This window comes from Garra rufa, chromosome 14, assembly GCF_049309525.1.
Source record: "Garra rufa chromosome 14, GarRuf1.0, whole genome shotgun sequence".
NCBI lineage: Eukaryota > Metazoa > Chordata > Actinopteri > Cypriniformes > Cyprinidae > Garra > Garra rufa.
Window position 1 is genome coordinate 24964315 of NC_133374.1, and position 22689 is coordinate 24987003.

General features: G+C 36.7%; 1 protein-coding gene across 1 annotated transcript in view; it reads left to right on the forward strand.

Moving 5' to 3' along the window:
- Positions 1 to 21772, forward strand: part of arhgap32a (Rho GTPase activating protein 32a) — a 47006-nt gene extending 25234 nt beyond the window's left edge. The window contains exons 6-22 of the mRNA XM_073817571.1: positions 2588 to 2674; positions 3898 to 4035; positions 8525 to 8617; positions 9115 to 9237; positions 9336 to 9413; positions 10867 to 10948; positions 11272 to 11421; positions 11512 to 11614; positions 12947 to 13091; positions 13189 to 13271; positions 15482 to 15589; positions 15686 to 15831; positions 15939 to 16140; positions 16224 to 16369; positions 16605 to 16679; positions 16909 to 17559; positions 18687 to 21772. Of these exons, the coding sequence (XP_073673672.1) occupies positions 2588 to 2674; positions 3898 to 4035; positions 8525 to 8617; positions 9115 to 9237; positions 9336 to 9413; positions 10867 to 10948; positions 11272 to 11421; positions 11512 to 11614; positions 12947 to 13091; positions 13189 to 13271; positions 15482 to 15589; positions 15686 to 15831; positions 15939 to 16140; positions 16224 to 16369; positions 16605 to 16679; positions 16909 to 17559; positions 18687 to 20944 (4668 nt within the window). The 3' untranslated portion in view covers positions 20945 to 21772. The remainder of the gene's footprint in view (positions 1 to 2587; positions 2675 to 3897; positions 4036 to 8524; positions 8618 to 9114; positions 9238 to 9335; positions 9414 to 10866; positions 10949 to 11271; positions 11422 to 11511; positions 11615 to 12946; positions 13092 to 13188; positions 13272 to 15481; positions 15590 to 15685; positions 15832 to 15938; positions 16141 to 16223; positions 16370 to 16604; positions 16680 to 16908; positions 17560 to 18686) is intronic.
- Positions 21773 to 22689: the final 917 nt, after the last annotated feature.

Here is a 22689-nt window from a genome sequence, read left to right on the forward strand (position 1 = left end):
TATAGAGCTTATGTAGGTCAATAAAGCGTGTGTAAGTTTCTGTTAGTTTTATCTATAAATAATCAATGCTTTCATTTGTTTAATGCATCTTTGAAGTGGCTCAGTGTTGGATCGGCATTTTCTATCAATTAAAGCAATGCAGTTCTTGTCTTTGATGTGAAGGCGTGTGTGTGTGTGTGTGTGTGTGTGTGTGTGTGTGTGTGTGTGTGTGTGTGTGTGTGTGTGTGTGTGTGTGTGTGTGTGTGTGTGTGTGTGTGTGTGTGTGTGTGTGTGTGTGTGTGTGTGTGTGTGTGTGTGTGTGTGTGTGTTGTGTGTTGAATGATGCAAGGGGAGCCTGCATTACTGAGATGATGCAGAGAAGTAAATTACAGCAGACACTACAAAGGAGTTTGCCTGACTAAATGCTTAATTTGCATATTGAAACGCCCGAATCACATCAGCTTTTGGGCTCACGGGTTGGCTTACATTTGCAGGGACAAGTAGATGTTGTGATATTTTATAGAGGAGGATCATATAATGTTGGGCTCAGCCAGCAGCGGTGGGAAACTTCTGAGGAAAAGCCTTTATAAAGTTGCACTAGAACTGCTACACGAGTGTTTTGGGAATATTCCTTGATGTGTTGGCTTTGTGAATCCAGAAAGAATCAGACACTGTTGAGGGGTGGTGTACTGGCTTTTTTTTTTTTTGCTTCTTTTTGTCGTATGTAGATGTCTTGTTGTTTGTGTGTCACTTATCAGGGCCTGTTTCTGCAGCTTTAAAAAATCTATTATTACAACTGCAGTTCCAGCTGCAGCAAGGAGTGTGTGTCTGTATTTCTCTCATTCTCTCTCTGGAGCTGATGACCTTTAGTCAAGATTTTTACATGCCATTATTCATTTTAATGCTTTTAGTTTTGCTTTATATCGTGGTTTCTACCATTTCCACGCTTCTATGCACCACTTAAAGGTCTTAGCCTTAAATGTTTTACACAATCTTTGTATTTCTATAAAAGAATCATTCTTATTTTTACGAAACAATATTGATTCTTAAATCCCAAGAATTGATTAGTCTTTTATTTATTAAAGATTGTACCCTGCTGAAAAAAAACAGCTAAAACCAACCTGGGCTTGTTGGCTGGTTTTGTCCACCACCAGCTAAAACCAGCTAAGACCAGCCTAGGCTGGTTTTAACTGTTTTTTTTTTTTCAGCAGGGTAGCACCCCTTCCATCTAATAAATTGCAATAAGCTTTGTGCTTTGTTACTTTTAATATGAACAAACTCTCAGATTTCAAATCTGTCCATTTTATTAAAATATTCAAACAATAACACTGCAAAAAATGCTTTTCTTACTTTGATTTTTTGGTCTTGTTTCCAGCAAAAATATCGAAAAGGATTATCAAGAAGGATTTTCTAGACGAGTAAAAAATATTGTCTTGTTTTCAGAAAAAATAAGTCAAAATTAAATGCGTTTTAGCTTGAAACAAGCAAAATAATCTGCCAGTGGGGTAAGAAAAATAATCTTGTTTTTTGTTTGAAATATTAGATTTTTTTTTTTTTTTTTTTTTTTTTTGCTTACCCCATTGGCAGATTATTTTGCTTGTTCTAAGCAAAAAAACTCACTTAATTTTACTTGTTTTTTTTTTTCTGAAAACAAGAAAATAATTTTTACTCGTCTAGAAAATCCTTCTTGATTTAAGATTTTTTAGATATTTTGGCTGGAAACAAGACAAAACCTAATTAAGAAAAGCATTTTTCCAGTGAAATGCCGTTTTGGCGCTGTTTAATGTGGAGTGACATATCGCTATAGCGTCTCAGTTCAAGAGAATCTTAATTCAAATCTTATTTCAAACCGAAAACAAGATTATTTTTCTTACTCCATTAGCAGATTATTTTGCTTGTTTCAAACAAAAATGCACTTAATTTTGACTTATTTTTTCTTGATTTAAGAATTTTTCGATATTTTGGCTGGAAACAAGACAAAAAAAATCTAAGTTAAAAAAAAAAAACATTTTTGCAGTGTATCATGTCTCGTGATCGCTCAATCAGTGTTTCAACCGCGGAAAGACGTCAATATAACAGCTTGTAAACAATGTCACGTAACGTCACATTTACCTCAGAAAAAACATTTGGTGACCAAAAACTAGTCAGCTAGAAAGATAAACTCCAGAGAGAGCATTTTGCTAAATAAATGCACCATATAACATTATATCATTATATTTTTTTTACTCTTTAAACGGCTACCGTTTAAATGTTTATATTTCAATAAATTTGGTGTCGAAATATAATTATGTAATTGTAACTTTATTATTATAAAGGCTTTTTTTGAGTATAATTTAAGCATTCCCAAGCAAATAAATACATTTCAACCTTTAATATTACAGTACTGTGGTACCAACTGACTCTCATGTGTATTTTACAGTGTAATTGAGAGATTTTTTTTTTCCTTGAGAAAATTTGGGATGTACTCGACCTGATGTGTATCCAGAATAATCTATATTGAATCACAATTGTGAAATTTGTGTCAAAACCCAGCCCTATTGAATATATAGTAATAAGAGTATGAACGCATACTCAAAAATTCAGAATCTCTCTTTGTGTCTCTTCACAGCTGTCTTTATCTGAGGATCAGAACGACCTCACACACAATGGCCTGGACTCAAAGGAGTCAGTGTATCTGGTCCAGATCTGTTGCCAGGTAAGCTTGTTTCACAGAGAAATTTTCATAGAGAAAAAAAAAATAGAACCTGGGTAGCCCTTTCTGTGTCACAGAGCAGAAGAAATATCATCCCAGGATCGCTGATTTGTTATGGCAACAGAGCAAGCCTAAGCCTAGGAAAAATGGTAAAGTTATAAAAAGACCTTTAAGAGCTTCAGATCAAACAGGCAGGCCAACCGCATGCAGTTTGCACAGCAATTTATCTGTTTCATGGAATGTGTATGGGTTTAGGAAAAGACAGGATTTTAAAAGTGGGGTTTGAAGCCAAGATGAAGACAAAGCTGAAAATATAAATGCTCTCGGTGCTGCACCAAAACAATAGGGCTGGTTTTTATACTCGTCCACAGAACTTCTAAAAATATGAATTCAAAGGCTGCTTTTGCACTGGTACTTGTGAGAGCTAAAAGGATTTAGAAGAGTCCCGTTCTGCTGTTTCTGCACCATTTGCTCCACCACTGGAGCAAATCTCAGTGTTTTACACTTGTATGAAATCTACAAACCACAGACATACAAGCTACTGAATTCAGCCTCCTTAACCAAACACTGGGTGTTATGATGCTACCATGCAACAATAGAAATGTATAAAGCAAAAGAGAGATTATGATTCTGCTATAGGCTACCACTGAGACTACAGTAGACAAAAAAAAAGTAAATATTTACATATTGAAGCAAAAGTGCATAGAAAACCCATAAGATATTACAATTATTTACTTTTTTAATGTAATTTATTACAATGATGGCAGAGCTGAATTTTTAGCATCATTACTCCAGTCTTTTGATCCTTTAGAAATCACTCTAATATGCTGATTTGCCGCTCAAGAAACATTTTTACTGTTATCAATGTTGAAAACAGTCGTGCTGCTTAATGTTTTTGTGATGGTCTCCTTTTCAGTAAAAATTCACGAAGGCCAAAAGAACAGCATTTATTTAAAAACCATTATTTAACAATGTATTTACTGTCACTTTGGACTTATTTAGTCCTTGCTGAATTAGTTGCTTGCGATTTAATATTTGAAACAAAAAAAAATATACATTTTTGAACACCTTATAACAAAATTATTATTATTAATTATTATTGTTTTTAAAAAGGAGATCTTTTCTCAGTTTTCTCAAGGAGATCTGATGTCAGTCTAACTCTCTCTTCTTAATACAGAATGACTGTTTGTCCAAAATTCACTCTTATTGCTTTTCATGTGTCTTAGGGTCGTAAGTGGACAGTGAGGCGTTCATACGAAGAGTTTCGTGTCTTTGACAAGCATCTCCACCTCTGTATCTATGATAGAAGATTCTCTCAGCTTCCTGAGCTGCCCCGAATAGACAGCCTGAAGGACAAACCCGAGGTTGGTTCACCACACACACACATATATATATTGAGTACATTGTCTACATGTTTCCCTGGAGGACAATCCCAGTGCGAAAATTCAAAATGATGGCTGAAAGTAGAAAATGCTCATATAATTCATTCAATACTGAAAAATATCGGTGAAAAGTTCAATCTAATTAAAAAAGACAATTTTCTCAATAGAGTCTAACACTGCTCACCCACTGTTTGGTTCTGAAAGTATTTCATAGGTTTTTTTTTCTTTGTTAAAGGATTACTCCACTTACTAAATAAAAACTCGCTCCCATGTCATCCAAGATGTTCATGTCTTTCTTTCTTCAGTTGCAAAGAAATTTTTTTGAGGAAAACAATCCAGGATTTTTCTTCATATAGTGGACTTCAGTGGTGCTCAAAACATAGTTTCTTCATATAGTGCAGCTTCAAAGGGCTCTGCAAGATTCCAGCCGAAGAATAAGAGTCTTATCTAGCGAAACAATTTTTTTTTTTAATGTACAATTTATATACTTTTTAACCTCAAATGCTTGTCTTGTCCAGCTCTGAGATGCACATCAGTTCAATACAGTTAGGATATGTTGAAAAACTCCCTTCTCATTTTCTCCTCCAACTTCAAAATCATCCTATATCACTGCAGAAGTACCACCCCAGTGTTTACAAAGTGAATGTGCAAAGAAGGTCAAACACCCTTTACAAAAAAAGGTAAAGCAGCGATGTAGGACAATTTTGAAGTTGGAGGAGAAAATGAGATGAGAGTTTTTCATGTCTTTCTTGGACATTATAAAATAAATTATAAATGTAAATTATCAGAAAATGTTTATTTTGAAAGTGGAGTAATCCTTTAAAGACTTGTAAGCCATTATTGTGACAATACAAACAATACAAATGATTAACAACTTAATAGCTTCTGTTGGTCTTCTTTAAAAATTTATTTTCTAAAATCATGAATGTATGTCGAAAATAAATAGCTTAGGCCCTGTTTACACTAGTTTAAAACAAAAACGAGCCTTGTCTACACTGGTGTTTTCACTGTGATCTCTGTCCACACTACACAAGCCAAAATACATGTCACATGACCATTCATGCAGGTACAACCATAGATATGTATAGGTAGATGCCCTATTATTTAGATAGCGGATTTGTCTACGTGCTTGGAGTGGTCAAATGGGGCATCTACCTATACATATCTATGGGTACAACAATGAGCATGATGTTATTGTTTATACCAGATGTCTTAAACTCAATTCCTGGAGGGCCGCAGCTCTTCAGTGTTTAGCTCCAACCAGCTCCAACTCCTGCTTGGAAGTTTCCAGTAATCCTGAAGACCTTGATTAGCTGGATTAGGTGTCTTTGATTAAGGTTGGAGCTAAACTGTGCAGAGCTGTGGCCCTCCAGGAATTGAGTTTAAGACCAGTGGTTTACACGGTCATCAAGGATACATAGAGCGAATGTGGGCAGCCACGCCATCAATTTCAAAAGTCTCCGTTTTGGTCTGTTTACACTGAAATGCAGTCCAGAGTTTTCAAATTAAAATGGAGTCTGCAATGCTTTCAAAAATCTCAGATTTCGAGGATCGAAAATGCTGGAGTAGTGCAAAAAACAGGCGCAACCGTAGCAAAAGTTATGCGTTTTAAAACGAAAATGCACTAGTGGAAACGTAGCCTGAAATGCATCCCAGGAGTTTTCAAACTAAAACGGGGACTGCAGTGTTTTCAAAAGTCTCAGTTTTCGAGGACCTAAAACGGCGGAGTGGTGTAAAATGACAGGCGTTTATGCGCAAAAGTTATGCGTTTTAAAATGAAAATGCACTAGTGGAAACACAGCTTGAAACTCAACCCTAGGGTTTTCAAACTAAAACGGAGTCTGCAACATTTTCAAAAGTCTCCATGTTCAGTGCTCGAAAACGCCAAAGTAGTGTAAATGACAGGCGCAACCATAGCAGAAGTTATGTGTTTTAAAACAAAAACGCACTAGTGTGAAGATACTCTGAAACTCAATCCTGGCGTTTTTCAAAAGTCTTAGTTTCGAGGGTCGAAAACGTCGGAGTAGTGTGAACAACAGATGTAACCGTAGCAAAAGTTATGCTTTTTAAGATGAAAATATATAAGTGTAAACATAGCCTGAAATACAAGCCTGCATTTTTAAACTAAAATGTAGCGTTTTCAAAAGTCTGCATTTTCAATGGTCGAAAACGCTGGAGTAGTGTAAACGACAGGCACAACCGTAGCAAAAGTTATGTTTTTAAAACGATAATGCCCTAGTGTAAATTTAGCCTGAAACTTAACCTTAACCTTTCAATGGTCGAAAACGCCTAAGTATTGTAAATGACAAGCACAACCATAGCAAAAGTCATATGTTTAAAAAAAAAAAATGCGCTAGTGTAAACAGCCTGAAACACAACCTAGGAGTTTTCAAACTAAAACGGGAACTGCAGCGTTTTCAAAAGTCTCAGTTTTTGAGGATCGAAAACGCCGGAGTAGTGTAAAAGACAGGCGTAACTGTATAGCACAAGTAATGCATTTTAAAATGAAAATGCACTAGTGGAAACGTAGCTTGAAACTTAACCCCAGGGTTTTCAAACTAAAACATTTTCAAAAGTATCCTTTTTTGAGCGGCGAAAACGCCTAAGTATTGTAAATGACAAGCACAACCATAGCAAAAGTCATGCGTTTAAAAAAAAAATGCACTAGTGTAAACAGCCTGAAACGCAACCTAGGAGTTTTCAAACTAAAACGGGAACTGCAGCGTTTTCAAAAGTCTCAGTTTTCGAGGATCGAAATGCCGGAGTAGTGTAAAAGACAGGGGTAACCGTAGCAAAAGTTATGCATTTTAAAATGAGAATGCACTAGTGGAAACTGAAGAAGTGTAAACGACAGGCGCAACCGTATCAAAAATCGTGTTTTTTAAAACAAAAACGCACTAGTAAACATAGTTTGAAATGCAGTCCAAGAGTTTTCAAACTAAAACGGGGACTGCAGCGTTTTCAAAAGACCCTTGAAACGGAGAGTAGTGTAAACGACAGGTGTAGCTGTAGCAAAAGTTATGTTTTAAAACGAAAACGCACTAGTTGAAACGTAGCCTGAAACTCAACCCCAGAGTTTTCAAACTAAAATGGGGTCTGCAGCGTTTTCAAAAATCTCCATTTTCAAAGGTCGAAAAGGTCATAGTAGTGTAAACAACAGGCAAAACCGTAGCAAAAAATATGCGTTTTAAAACGAAAATGCACTAGTGGAAATGTAGCCTGAAATGCATCCCAGGAGTTTTCAAACTAAAACGGGGACTGCAGTGTTTTCAAAAGTCTCAGTTTTCGAGGACCTAAAACGGCGGAGTAGTGTAAAACGACAGGCGCAACCGTTTATGCGCAAAAGTTAAGCGTTTTAAAATGAAAACGCACTAGTGGAAACACAGCTTGAAACTCAACCCTAGGGTTTTCAAACTAAAACGGAGTCTGCAACATTTTCAAAAGTCTCCAGTTCAGTGCTCGAAAACGCCAAAGTAGTGTAAATGACAGGCGTAACTGTAGCACAAGTAATGCATTTTAAAATGAAAATGCACTAGTGAAAACGTAGCTTGAAACTCAACCCCATGGTTGTCAAACTAAAACATTTTCAAAAGTATCCTTTTTTGAGCGGCGAAAACACCTAAGTAGTGTAAACGACAGGCACAATCATAGCAAAAGTCATGCGTTTTAAAAAAAATGCACTAGTGTTAACAGCCTGAAACGCAACCTAGGAGTTTTCAAACTTAAACGGGAACTGCAGCGTTTTCAAAAGTCTCAGTTTTCGAGGATCGAAATGCCGGAGTAGTGTAAAAGACAGGTGTAACCTTAGCAAAAGTTATGCATTTTAAAATGAGAATGCACTAGTGGAAACATAGCTTGAAACTCAACCCCATGGTTGTCAAACTAAAACAGAGTCTGCAACGTTTTCAAAAGTCTCCTTTTTTGAGCGGCGAAAACGCTGAAGAAGTGCAAACAACAGGCGCAACCGTATCAAAAATCGTGTTTTTTAAAACAAAAACGCACTAGTAAACAGTTTGAAATGCAACCCAAGAGTTTTCAAACTAAAACGGGGACTGCAGCGTTTTCAAAAATCTCCATTTTCAAAGTTCGAAAAGGTCGTAGTAGTGTAAAGAACAGGCGAAACCGTAGCAAAAGTTATGCGTTTTAAACTGGAAACGCATTAGTGTGAATGTAGCCTTTGCAACATACTAACATCTCACACGTGCTTCCTGTACAGAGATCTACCCTATTTATGTGTTACACTGTATTGCTGCCTATGTAGATCATATTAAATCAGTCTTTTGATCTATTTCAGTAAGGGTGCTTCTTTAGAAAGTACAGTAGATGGCAGACAACAAGGCCACTCTCTAGGCTTTGGAACAGAGCTATTGTGTAGAATCAAGGGCTTATATCTCAAAGGGAGCACAATGAGAGTGTTGAAAATTGTCTCTTTGTTTATTATCCCTGCTCAGTTTCTGTTCTTTCTCCACAGACACTTTCCCAGATGCTTACAGCGTACATTTCCCGTCTTTCAGCCATCGCTGATAACAAGATCAACTGCGGGCCAGCACTCACATGGATGGAGGTATAAATGTCACTCCTGCTTTTTTAACCTACACTACACCTGACTGCTTTCCTATGGCTGCCTGCCCAAATCCTGCCTCATAAATACAGGTGCGATTGGCAGCGAATTGACAGTGACACGGCGTGTTTAACAAAAGAGGTGTGTTTCACATCTTTGCTTTAACAATAGTGAATTGCTCATAATGTCTCATAAAACACAATCCCACTGTAGGACAGACTTCAGACCTTAGTGTATAAAACAACAGTTCACACCCATTTTTTTTTATATGCAGTTAGTCATTAACAAGGATAAGAGACACCTGATTTGACGTGTCTCAGCGTGCTCAGTCGCATGAGCTGTTTGCTTGCTCTTTCCCAGCGTGTTGTGTGTTTTTCACACTGATGCTGCACCTTTGGCGTAAAAGGAAATATGAAATCACTGCATAAGGTGATGTTTTATGAGTAACTGATAATATGCATGAGTTCATATGTTTGATATGTGTTTCTTCACTCTCCTAGATTGATAACAAAGGGAATCACCTTCTGGTTCACGATGAATCCTCTATTAATGTTCCTGCTGTAGCTGCGGCCCATGTTATAAAGCGTTACATCGCCCAAGCAGCAGATGAACTCTCTTTTGAGGTTATATATTTGTTTAAAAAAATGTGGTTGCATGTTAAATATATTTGGTTTTGTAAATATTTTAGATTAGTAACTGAAGCATAATTTCTCTTCCAAAGGTCGGAGACATTGTATCAGTGATTGATATGCCTCCTAAAGAAGACACTGGCTGGTGGAGGGGCAAACATGGATTTCAAGTAAGTGTAGTATACTGTTTATTATTGTTTTAGTTTATTTTATTTTATTTATTATTTTATTTTATTAATATTTATCTTATTTCATTTTTTATTTGTGTTTTTATTTTATTTTTATATTGTATTTTATTTTATTTAATAATTTCATTTAATACTTAATATTTTATTTTATGGTAATATTTTAATATTTAGTTTTATTATTTCTTTATTTGCATTTAATTATTTTCTTTTATCTTATTTGATTTATTTTTGTATTTGCTTTTTTAAATTTTGTATATTTTATTTTGTGTATATTTATTTTTTTAATTTTGTTTTTTTATATTGTATTTTTCATTTGTATTTTATTTTTATATTGTATTTTATTTAATATTTTCTTTTATTGTTGTATTTGTTTATGTATTTTATTTTTTATATTTATTTTAATATTTTTTACTTTTAATTTAATATAATTTGTATTTTATTTTAGATTTTCATATATTTTTATTTTTTATTTTAATATTTTTTATTTTATTGTAATGTTTTAATATTATTTGTATTTATTATTTATATTATATTATTATTTGTTTAATATATATTTTTGATGATTGTATTTCGGTTTTGAATTGTATTGTATTTTATTTTAGATATTATATGAAATGTAACATTTTATTTTATTTTTGTATTTTATATTTTCTTTTTGTATTGTATTTACTTTTACTTAATATTTTCATTGAATACTTTCCATTTTATTTGATCTTAATATTTTATTTTATTTTATTTTATTGTGTTTTATTTTAGGTTTTCTTTTTTATTTTCTTGGTTTTTTTATGTATTTTATTTTCGATTTTCTTTTATTTTCTTTTGTTATTATTTATAAATTTTATTTTAGATTTTCTTTATTTATATATATAATTAATTATTTTAATATTTTTTTCATTTTTTTTTTTTTCATTTAATATTTTATTCTATTCTATTTTTGTATTTTATTTTATAATTTTGTTTTAATATTTTCATTTTATTTATTATTTTTTATTCATTTTTAAAAATACAAATAAAACATTTTTAATTTTATTTGACCTTTTTTAAGTTTCATGAAAAACCCATGTGTTGGAAAACTGTCAACACTTTGCTATACATCTGAAACTTGTTTTTGCAGCTTTTATGTCACATCTGAGTCAAACATCGACTCATTACACTCAGTGTTTCTTATTGCTGATAAGGGGGGAATTTAGTGGTGATAAATGTGTCATAAAGCAATTGCTGCTGATATACAGGACTATAAATAATCTATTCATATTGTGCTGCAGCAAGATTGTCGATTTTATATACAGAGGGATTCACAGACCTTTCAAATCTGTGTCTTTAAGAGATTTCAGACTGTTTAAAGAGTGTAATTATGATAATTTTAACCTTGTTGAAATTAAATGAGTTTTGTTTTGAATTCACAGCATTTATTGTTTTATTTTTCCATTCGCAGGTGGGATTCTTTCCTTCTGAATGTGTGGAACTAATAAGTGAGAAAATTCCCTCAAATGTGACCAACTCTTTGACCAAACCAGGTACACACTTTTTGCCATAAATATTTCATTTTACTTTAAAAGTATAGATAATTATAACACCCTAATCAATTACAGTGATGACACTTGATGATTATTTAATTAGTTTATTAAGGTATAATACTGACTCAACAGGTGATCAGTGTAATTAAAAACGGATTTGAAACATTACAACTTATTACTTTTAGTACTATTAAGACTGTTTTGAAGCAGAAGAAAAAAATGGTTTCAAATAAAATTGTAAATCAGCTTTAGCATATTTAGAGGATCAGTTTGTTACCAACTGGCAGCACTGATTTAAAAGTTTTATTTTCTATTTTCTGTAGTGTCTAAGAAGCATGGCAAGCTGATCACATTTCTGCGCACGTTCATGAAGTCGCGTCCTACCAAGCAGAAGCTGAAACAGCGAGGTATCCTAAAAGAGAGAGTGTTCAGCTGTGACCTTGGAGAACATTTGCTTAACTCAGGCCATGATGGTAAGAGGAGAGGGACGTTAGAGGATGTTTACTGCATCTAAATCTTTCATAGAGTATTTAAAGTGCAGATTTCATGTGTTGCTCCAACAGTTCCACAGGTCATCAGAAGCTGCACTGAGTTCATTGAGAGACATGGAGTCGTGGATGGGATTTACCGCTTATCTGGGATTTCGTCTAACATTCAGAAACTGAGGTGAGGTTTATTTATTTTTTCAGGCCTGGAAAAAAAAACAAAAAAAAAAACCCACTATTGTTAAAAGATTTGTATTGTAAGATTTTAAATAAAAAGTGTGCTATGTATGGAAGCCTTTTTTTCTTGCAATTGTGAGTTTACGTCTTACAATTCAAACTTCTTTTTTCTCAAAATTGTGATACAAACTCGCAATTCTGACTTTTTTTTTCAACTTTATTTTTTTCTTCAATTTTTTAACTCGTAATTCTGAGAACATCAGTCTTTTTTCCTCCTTAAAATTTGACTTTATAACTTGCAATTGCGAGTTTATATCTCACAATTCTGAGAAACTATTTCTTTTAATTCTAAGAAAAAAGTCAGAATTGTTAGTTTATCTCGCAATTCTGACTTTATAACTCGCAATTGCGAGCTTATATCAGCCAATTCTGACTTTATTTCTCAGAATTGTGAGTTTATATCTCAGAGTTCTGAGAGAAAAAAAGTCAAAATTGCGAGATATAAGCTCACATTTGCGAGAAAAAAAGTTACAATTGTGAGTTTTTATCTCACAATATTACATTTAAATCCCTCAATTGTGAGTTTATTGGGCAATTTTAAGAAAAGTCAGAATTGTGAGTTTATATCTTGCAATTCTGACTTTATAATTAGCAATTGCTAGTTTATACCATGCAATTCTAACTTTATAACTCACAATTGCAAGCTTATGTCACCCACATCTGACTTTATTTCTCAGAATTGTGAATTTATATCTTACAGTTCTGAGAAAAAGTCAAAATTGCGAGATACAAGCTCGCATTTGTGAGAAAGTTAGAATTGCGAGTTTTTATCTCACAATATTCTGTGAAAAAAAAAAAAGTCAGAATTGCAACATGTAAACTTACAATTGTAAGGAAAAAAGATACAAACTCCTTTCTCTGGCAAAGTCTGCCTTTATTTCTCGCAATTCCTAGTTTATATCACCCAATTCTGACTTAATCTCTCAGAATTGTACATTTATATCTTACATTTTGAAGAAAAAAAGTCAGAATTTCATGTTTATCATGCAATTCTGTAATTTTTTTTTTAAAGTTAGAATTCTGAGATACCGTAATAAGTCGCAATAACCTTTTTTTATTCAGTGACGGAAAGGGCTTCCATAATTTTGTTTACCAAGGCTGCGTTTATTTGACTAAAAAACAGTTATTAAAAAATATAATTGCAAAATAAAATAAAATATAGATTTTAAAATGTAATTTATTTTTATGATGGCAAACTCCAGTCATTACTCCAGTCACACGATCTCTCAGAAATCATTTTAATATGCTGATTTGCATTACCCTCTTGTGTCTGTAGGCACGAGTTTGACTCGGAGCATGTTCCAGATCTCACTAAGGACAACTACGTCCAGGACATTCATTCTGTGGGATCGCTGTGTAAACTCTACTTCCGGGAGCTGCCCAACCCCTTGCTGACCTACCAGCTATATGAGAAATTTTCAGTAAGCATCAAACCACTGCTACACAAACACACGTATGCACAAACTGTGTAGTACCAATATCAGAACACAGAGGTGATGTTTTGCCATATTTTCCCAGGATGCTGTATCAGCAGCCACTGACGAGGACAGGCTGGTCAAAGTCCATGACGTCATACAGCAGCTGCCTCCACCGCATTACAGGTTAGATGAGCGCACAGCATCCTCTTCTGATGAGAAAGAGAAGTGCAGATTTCTCTTCATCAGATGATTACATCATTCTTTAATTTTTAAAGTGATAGTTCACCCAAAAATGGAAATTCTGTAATTTTTCTCTCCCTCATGTTGTTCCAAACCTGTATTAACGGTGGTTTTTCTGAGGAACACAAAATAAGATATTTTAAATAACATATTTTTTGTTTATACAGTTTTGTTAGATACAGTTTTGTTCATACAGTGGGAACCAGTGATGTTTTAGATAAAAACATTCTTCAGAATATCATCTTCTGTGTTCCACAAAACATAGAAAGTCATACAGATTTAATGAAAGAGAATTTTAGTTTTTGGTTGAACTTTGCCTGAAATACATAATGATATTAAAGGAATAGTTCCCCCCAAAATGACAATTCTCTCATTAATTTCTCACCCTCATGTCATTCCAAACCTGTAAGATCTTTGTTTATCTTCAGAACACTAATTAAGATATTTTTGATGAAATTGAGAGCTTTCTGACCCTGCATAGACAGCAACACAACTGACACGTTCAAGGCCCAGAAAGGTAGTAAGGACATTGTTAAAAAAGTCCATGTGAAACCTGAATTTTATAAAGCTATGAAAATACTCTGTGTGCAAAGAAAACAAAAATAATTACTTTATTCAACAATTTCAGTCTTCAACATGTGTTCACAAGAATACTACGACATGTGTGTGGTGCTGCTAATGCAGAAGCTGACGTAGAATCTAGATGCGCCTTGTTACTTTTGTAACAAGGCAAGAAATTTTTGAATAAAGTAGGGATGCTCATATTGACCGTTTAATCTTTAACCGACAGTAAGAATTTTAACCGATTATTACTATCAGTTAAACGGTTTAAAAGTTTTTTTTTCTTTCTTTTTTACATTTGCTGCATGGTGAAAGAAATAATGTTATTTGTAAGTTATCTGTTTACTCATGGACGCGTGTCAACACTTGCAGTGTGGCTTCACCTTCACTTAGTTAACTGATGTAGTATATGCAACTCAATGGCAAGTGGCGATATTGGGTTATTAGAGAGTGAATCCGTGAGTGAATGTATTCAAATTCTGAATGAATTATAGTCTAGAAAGTGCGCAATAGGCGCTCCCCTTACAATCACTGAAGCTGTCACTCATCCTAGAGTAGTTCATCGCAATCTCATAAAGTTATTAAAAAGTAATAAAATAACCTTTACACTGCACAATTAATCTCTTATTTATATAATGCCTACACTTTCTTTGTTTTAATGAGAAAGTTTGCGAAAGTGTAGAAATCAGCTAAACTGAAACCGGCACTTTGGGTGGTGAGTGGATTGTAACATAGCCTCCTCTGATTGGCCACAGTGATAATCAAATCAACATGCAGTATATGTCTGTGATTGGCTATTGCTGAACGCTGTAAAACACGCGCTTCTCCACACCATATGACAGTGGATGGAAGTCCCGAACCACAAATTGAAAGGGTTTTTGTCGCGGATCTAACAGTTCACAGGCAGCAGTCCAGTCTATCCGTACAGCATATCCACATGTTAAAAACTAGGCACACTGAGGTATTGGCTGGCCTGCTATATATTTTTATAGGGAAGAACAAGACCGGTACCATTCTTCAAAGCGCCAGTGTGTTTTAGTTTTGTCATCTTAATTAGATAGTTATTTAATTTATATATTCAGTGTAGGCCTATATGTTTTATTTATTTTATTTTATTTAGATTTTCTCTGTTCAGAAGCTCTGCTGATGCGTGATAATTTGAGTATATGTCAATACAGTTTTTGTTGTTGCTCTGTATGCTGCTGTTTGCACGTTAAAATAAAACATTTGCTTGTATTTTTAATGTATCATCACAGATACTCGTGCATTCTATTTTTATTTTAAACAAAGTTATTATTCTAATTTTATCAGTTAACCGTTAATGTTCGGATAACGAGCAGCGGTTGTCGGTCAGGAAAATTTACCGAAATGAGCATCCCTAGAATAAAGCGTTATTTTTGTTTTCCTTGCACACAAAAAAAGTATTCTCTGTATCTCAAATTTGATCAAAATTATCTTAATTTGTGCTCCAAAGATAAACAAAGGTCTTACAGGTTTGAAACGACATGAAGGTGAGTAATAAATGACAGAATTAAAATTTTTGGGTGATCTATCCCTTTAATGGAAACCTTGTTCTTATGCTTTATTTCCAGGACTCTCGAGTTTCTCATGAGACATTTATCTCGCATGGGAACCTACAGTGCCATCACCAACATGCACTGCAAAAATCTTGCAATTGTCTGGGCTCCAAATCTTCTCAGGTGACTTCAGTAGTACTTTTTGGTAAATTAAAGTTGACATTAGTGTCATAAATGTTGTGTTGCATTCATTCATTCATTCTTACTCAACTGCTGCAGGTCAAGACAGATTGAGTCGGCGTGTTTCAGCGGCACCTCTGCTTTCATGGAAGTGCGTGTTCAGTCGGTTGTTGTGGAGTTCATCCTTAATCACGTCGACGTTCTGTTCAGTCCCAAACTCAGCACTCTGATCCGCCACAGCACAGGTGAGAAATGAGCCTTTGCAATTCTCCTCCCACCAGAATTGATTTTGAGATGAAACTCTACTAATGAGGATCGTAAATGAACTCATAACTCTAACCTGAATCCACAGGCCACACGACTTTAGCTCGACCCAAGTCTCTACTTGTGAGCTCTCCATCCACCAAGCTGCTTTCTCTAGAGGAAGCCCAGGCCCGGACTCAAGCCCAGCTCACCTCTCCGGTATCTCCGGACAGCAAGTATATCGATGTGGGAGAGGGGCCTGCTGCCCTGCAGGGCAAGTTCCACACCGTCATAGACTTCCCCTCAGAGAGGTCTGTCAGTTTGTACTGGTTTTAGTGTTGTGGTATTCGAAAAAATCCAGATGTGAAGTAGTAATTGTTGCTGGTAAATGCAGGAAAAAAGGCTCGACCAGGTCAAAGAAGTCTCCGGTGGGAAACTGGTTTTCCTTCTTTAATATGGGAAAGTCTACTGCTACTGCCAAGCCCAAACTGCACCGTCATCCCAGTGAGCCCAATGAGATGAAAACCACTCCTCTTCCAGGTGCAGCTTTGATTCTCAATATCAACCTATATTTATTTTAAATCCTAGTGAGCTGCCTAACCTTGAAGGCAATTTTAGTCATCATCAAATGTTATTTTTTCCTGAGACTTTGATGAAAAAATCTTCTGTAGGAATATATATGCTTTTACTGTCACTTTCAATCAATTTAATGCATTCTTGCTGAATAAAAGTGTTCATTTCCTAAAAGTCGTTAAACTCTGGCTTCTTTTTATAGGTGGTAGAGGAGACAGTGGAACACTACGATCTGCTAAAAGTGAAGAATCTCTGTCCTCTTCACATAACTTTGAGGGTAAAAATCCAATTTTTTTTTCATTTTCATACTTAAAGGTGTTATAATCTTTTTTATACCACTCTCTACTCCCTAACACTGAAAATTGCTTTCTGAGATATCACATTTGTCTCTGTGAGTTCATTTGTCTCCGGTGTTTGCTGACATGATGTTTCCAGTGACTTGTCAGCTGTTTTACAGTTTTTACTATATATTCATCCATGTTCTGATCTCTGATATTTTGTCTCAGGTGGTTCAAATATCTATCGTCCACGTAGACCACTCTCTACCAGTGATGCTTTATCAATCTCCTTCAATGAGGAGCTGCTGGACAGCAGATTGACTGGAGACTCCCGTCCCAGTCTCAAAGACCACAAGAAGGACACCGTTTCCTCTTCCTCTTGTGTGCCAGCTCTTATATCTCCACCCCATCCTGCAGCAGATGCTGAGTTTATAGGCATAGCCTCCTTAGACATAGACCCATTGGCCTTTCAGTCCACGCAGCTGGTTGATCCCACTGTATCTGAAAGCAAGAAAAGAGGCAGTCGCAAGAAGGCGGGAGGCAGCCACACTGAGTCAGAGCTTTCAGACAAAGTCACGAGTCCCTCCCAGCCACCTGATCTTATCCCTTTGCGGTCTGAAGATGCAAATCACAAACCCTCTAAAGTGCCAGTAGCCTTTAATAATCTGGAACTGGGCACCTCTAAGACTGGCCAAGTGAGCACTGCAAAGAGCTCAGTGGCAAAGAGTAGTACTGTGTCCTGCCCTTCTGACTTTACATCCCTTGTGAAAAAGTCCAGTGTGTCCACAAAAGGTGGTGAAGGCCATCAGCGTTCTGCAAGCTTTTGCAAAGCAGAAAGTAGACCCACAGATATCAAGGAGCACAGAAGAGCAGACTCAGGTCAGCACCAGATTTACTTACATTTACCCAAATAATCAAATTATCTATATATTTATTAAAAGGAACATATGTTCCACTGCAAGGTTCATCTATCAATCTATAAATTAATAATTTACTCACCCCTTGGTCATTTAAGATGTTCATGTCTTTCTTTCTTCAGTCAAAAAGGAATTAATTTTTTTGAGAAAAACATTTCAGGATTTTTTTTTTTCCATATAGTGGATTTCAATGGGTTGAAGGTCCGAATTGCAGTTTCAATGCAGCGTCAAAGAGCTCTACACGATCTAGTGAAACAATCGTCATTTTCTAAAAAAAAAACTATATCTGCATCCACGACTTCAAGCATTAAGTAGTAATGTTGGAGAGTGTGATGTAGGCAGAAGTACCAATACAGTGTTTACAACGTGCAAGGAAAGTCAAACACCCTTTACAAAAAAATGGTAAAACAACAATGTCAAACGATTTTGAAGTTGGAGGACAAAATGTGAGTTTTTCGCCCTACCCTAGATTTTTGAACCAGGGTACTAACCACGTGTGACCTTTCCAACGTGATTACGTAATGTGTAAAGGTGTAGAGGTGCATCACAGAGTTCGTGCAAGATGAACATTTGTGGTTAAAAAGTATAGGTATATAAATGGTTTTTTTTTAAATTACCTATCAGTTTATTAAATAAGACTCTTATTCCTTGACTGGGATCATGTAGAGCCCTTTGAAGCTGCGTTGAAACTGCAATTTGGACCTTCAACCTGTTGATCCATGTTGGTCCACTATATGGAGAGAAATTCTGGAATGTTTTCCTTAAAAACAACAATTTCTTTTCGACTGAAGAAAGAAAGACATGAACATCTTAGATGACAGGGGAGTGAATAAATTATCAGAAAACTTTAATTTGGGAGTAAACTAATCCTTTAATGGTATGAATACCCCTTGCTGGGAATGTTTGCAAGAGAAAACTAACAATGTTAGCTAAGCTAGTATTTTACATGAAGGAATTTGTTATTTAGGACAGGATATTTTGCAAATGCTGGAAAGTTAGCAAAGCTAGCATTTAACCACACTTCCAAGTTTTATTATAACTCTGTATTCCTTTATTTAAAAGTATATTGGTTTGTTTTTCTCCATCTAGGTGCGGTGACATTTGAATGCACGCCTGGGTTGGTGAGGTCTGTGTCTCTCATAACTCCCCAACCTGCAGTAAAGAGTGCAGCTCGTATGCTAGCTCTAGCGCTGGCTGAAACTGCCCAACAGGCCACTCGACTCAGCAAACGTGGGAGCTCTGAACCTCCCACACCTATATCTCCAGTTCATCATCAGAACCCACTCTTCACACTTCAGTTTCCTCCTCCTCTGCAGACATCCTCTGATAGAGAGGAACGGTATGTCTCTAGCAGGACCTTCCCAGATCCATCAAGCACCATGTCTACTGAGAGCCACACCGATGCAGGCAGCCTACGCAGCACCTGCGCCTGCCATGGCAGCGAGAGCGGCCTCAGCTTCTCTGATGGTTGTGATGCACCAGCTGGTGGCCAGTGCACCCATGTGCCTTCTCCTCGCAAAGATCCAGAGATTCAACGAGCTCCAGAGAGCCAGGCTACTATGAGGGATAACATCCGCCATGTTGGAGTTGGTACAGATGGAGGTGGATCAAGCCTTGATGCGGAAATGGAGGTACGTGGAAGTTTACAGCCAGCTCCTTCAGAGAGATACTCTTCCTTGGATAATCATTCAGCCATTGAAGCGCTGCACAACAAGCAGGCTGCTAACGCTGGCAACTTTCGAGCCATATTGGCAGAAACATCCATGCCTGCCTCAGTGCATGAAGTTCTTCCGCAAGCATCAAGTACTCCGGCAAATGTGGTGTATCAGTACAAACCCAGAGACCAAAGGTCTGCTTATCCCCAACAGTGGTCAACCCCAGTTGGGCAAAGCACCCCTAATTATCAGCCTGACGATGGGCGTCCCCATCCAAGAGTTCTCTCAAGAAACTACTGCAATACCCTTGCGCCACGATCCCTGCACCAGTCCATTAAATATAAGGGTCAACGGGAAGATTACTCCTCAGTTGGTCTTCATAAACATGGAGGACCAAGGTATCCTCCATTGGATGGAGCCTCCGTCTACCCCACTATCCGGAGAGTACGCTCAATGCACACTCCACCAGAGGACAGGTTTTTCTTTCTCCAGCGTCAAGGCAGCCAGAGCAAACCCTACCCAAAACCTCCGCCATCGGATATCCAGCAAGTGCGACCTTACTTTGAAGACGGGAAGGTTCGTTATAGGTACAGCCCCTATTCAGAGGCTCGATACAGTCAAAACCGAGAGAACAGCCATGGATACACTCTCTCATACACTCTCAGCAAACTGCCTTCTCGTTCATCAAAGGTGATGGGTAGTACCGAGAACTACCATAAGCCTCTACGGAACCTTCCGGTGAACAATGATCCCGATTTCATGTCCAGAGATGTCGGTCCCCAGCCAAGAATGAAGAACCCTTCTCTCTACGAGGCTTTTAATTCTGGTTTATCTGATCGACATTTCAGTCAGTCCATTAGGCAGGAAAATGCAGCCAAAGAAAGGCCGTTGGGTCCAGTTGTGCCCCAGCCCCATCTTCTACGAGGCGACCGTCAGTGCCAAGAAATGATGCACACTAGGAGCAGGTCAAACTCTGGGAAGGAGATGCTGATTTCAACTGAAGGGGCTGATGGGAAGTACAGGGTGACAATGGTGTCACATTACTCCCCAGAGCACCCACTTTCTGAGCCTGATATGCCTATGCCCTCAACGTCAGATAGGCATGGCGGTGGGCAAGGAGCCAAATCGGCTCTTATAATGAAGCAGAGTCGATCCATGCACGGTTATCCTCAACACAGGCTCGAGTCCACAGCACTGCCACGCAACCTGACCCTACATAAGGAATACAGCTGCCCTGACTTCAAACACACTGGCTCCAGTGATAGTTTCGCTGTTGCAAAACACAACCAGGACAGGATGATGTATAAGACTCTCAGCAACTCTAAAGAAGAGTACCAGTACATTCGTGCAATAAGCAGGGACCCTCAGAGGTCTAAGAGATCGCAGAGTGTTAAAACACGCCATCCATCTGGGCAAGCGAAAATGACTCTGGAGCGGGACCACAGACAGTCGTTCTCTTCCCAAAGTAGGACAAGAACTCGTAGTGTGTATGCGCCTTCTCACTTGGACTATTCCGATAGCTATGTATCCATACATTCGAGAGTTCCTAACTCCAGCCGAGCTAGTTCAGGCATTTTTCCAAACTATGGCTGCATGCCTCTTCATAGTAATAGACTGTATTCCACAGCTGTGGGCCACACAGGGTTTCATCAGACAGAGCTCAGACCCGAGATGCAGATTTACGCCGAATGACCGATTTTTAATAAATAAATATACCTAAAATAAATAACCTGAAATATATGACCTCTGCAGGGCAGTGGTTTTCTACTGTTAATCAGATAAAAATAATATTTAAAAGATGCTTTAATTGTTCACTGAAGGGTGTTTATCACTGTATGCTCTGCATACTCTATATACTACAGTTCAAACGGCTTAAGCTAACACTGTGCAAATTTGGAAATTCACTCACTGAATATGGTAATTGGTTATGGCTACTCTGATTTGTTAAAGTGTGTTGTGTTAGTAGTGTTATTTTGTTACTAGAGGTCAGAGATTGCAAAAATACTCTAACGATGATGTAAGAATAATTAACAAAGGCTTTTAAAATGTCATAGGTGCAATAGGAGCCACTGCCTTGTGTTTTCGGGTGAAGAGTAAGTTCTTTGATGTATTACCATGACTGTGGAATCAAACAGTTATATGAGAATAACATCAGCGTATATGGTCCAACTTTTAAAGAGAATAACTATGAAAGGTCATAACCCAGAAGTTTTTCCCTTTGCATTTTGAAATCATGCACTTTATAGTAGGTCTCTGTTTTCTGTAACAACAGGCACTTTATACATGATGATTTTTCCATTTTGTTTTCATCATGTTCATTGAGTCAAAGATGTGGGTGAGCTTTCATCTAAAGCTTTCATTTGAGCATAATCATTACATGGTTGGTTACATATGGAATATATGCTGTTCTGATCAACTGCTGTTTTCATTTTTAACAAGCGTACTGTTCTCTATTTTAGTTGATTATGTGCATTTTTATGTGTTTGCTTTACTCTTATTAAAGTTATTTATTCAAAATCATGACATGTACCCTTGTTGCACCTGATATAATCAGTGCTTAGACCATTATGTTTGTTTCTTTGACAAATAAGTGTTGAATTATAAGCATATGAAGACAGATCGCTTTTTTTATTGGCTAGACTACTGTTGTTCTAAGCTTTATTAGGCTGTCGTTATACAACCCTAAAGCATTTTAATCTGATTCCTCAAGTCAGGAAGTTATATTGCTAACATATAGTCCTGTTATTGTTCCATTTTAATGAATTTTTCATTATGCATTAATATTAATCACTCCGACACTGGTTACTATATCTGATAGTCCCCTGCAGGTGTTGTGCAGTGAACAGCAGAGGGCACTGTAGCACTAGAGGACACCTCTAATGATGCTTCTGCACTGAAGTTTCCTCCATATGCGCTAACGTGAGGGCACATCAAAGGTTCAGAGGCGCTAGGTTTCTGATGCAATACAATTATTATTTCTGCAAGACAACGTTTATTGTATATTATCCCAGGCATTTTGGTTTTAAGGTTTTGAACTGTCACGATGTTGGCATGAATGAAACTAAGGTGGTGACTCATGGGACACCGGTGCGTGGCGGATGCTATATTAGACGCTAATTGTTTTCACTTTGTGTGTCAGTCAGAGGGAATTGAATTGAACAGGAACCAAGTTGTCTCTCCTTTCTGTGCATTTAAACCATATTTTTGCATCTAGCTGCTAGTTTCTAAACTAAGCACCAATTCATATCAAGCAGAAGGCAATGGTCCACAGTGGAATAAAACATCGAGTCCTAAGAGAATTGGATTCTCTTGCATGGGGAGCACAAGATCTGTTCTTTACATTCAACATACACTTCCATCCAGCAACCAGCCAGCTGCAATTTTTGATGCTTCTGAAGGCTGAATCCAAATAATTCATAGGAGTTTGAATTGAAGAA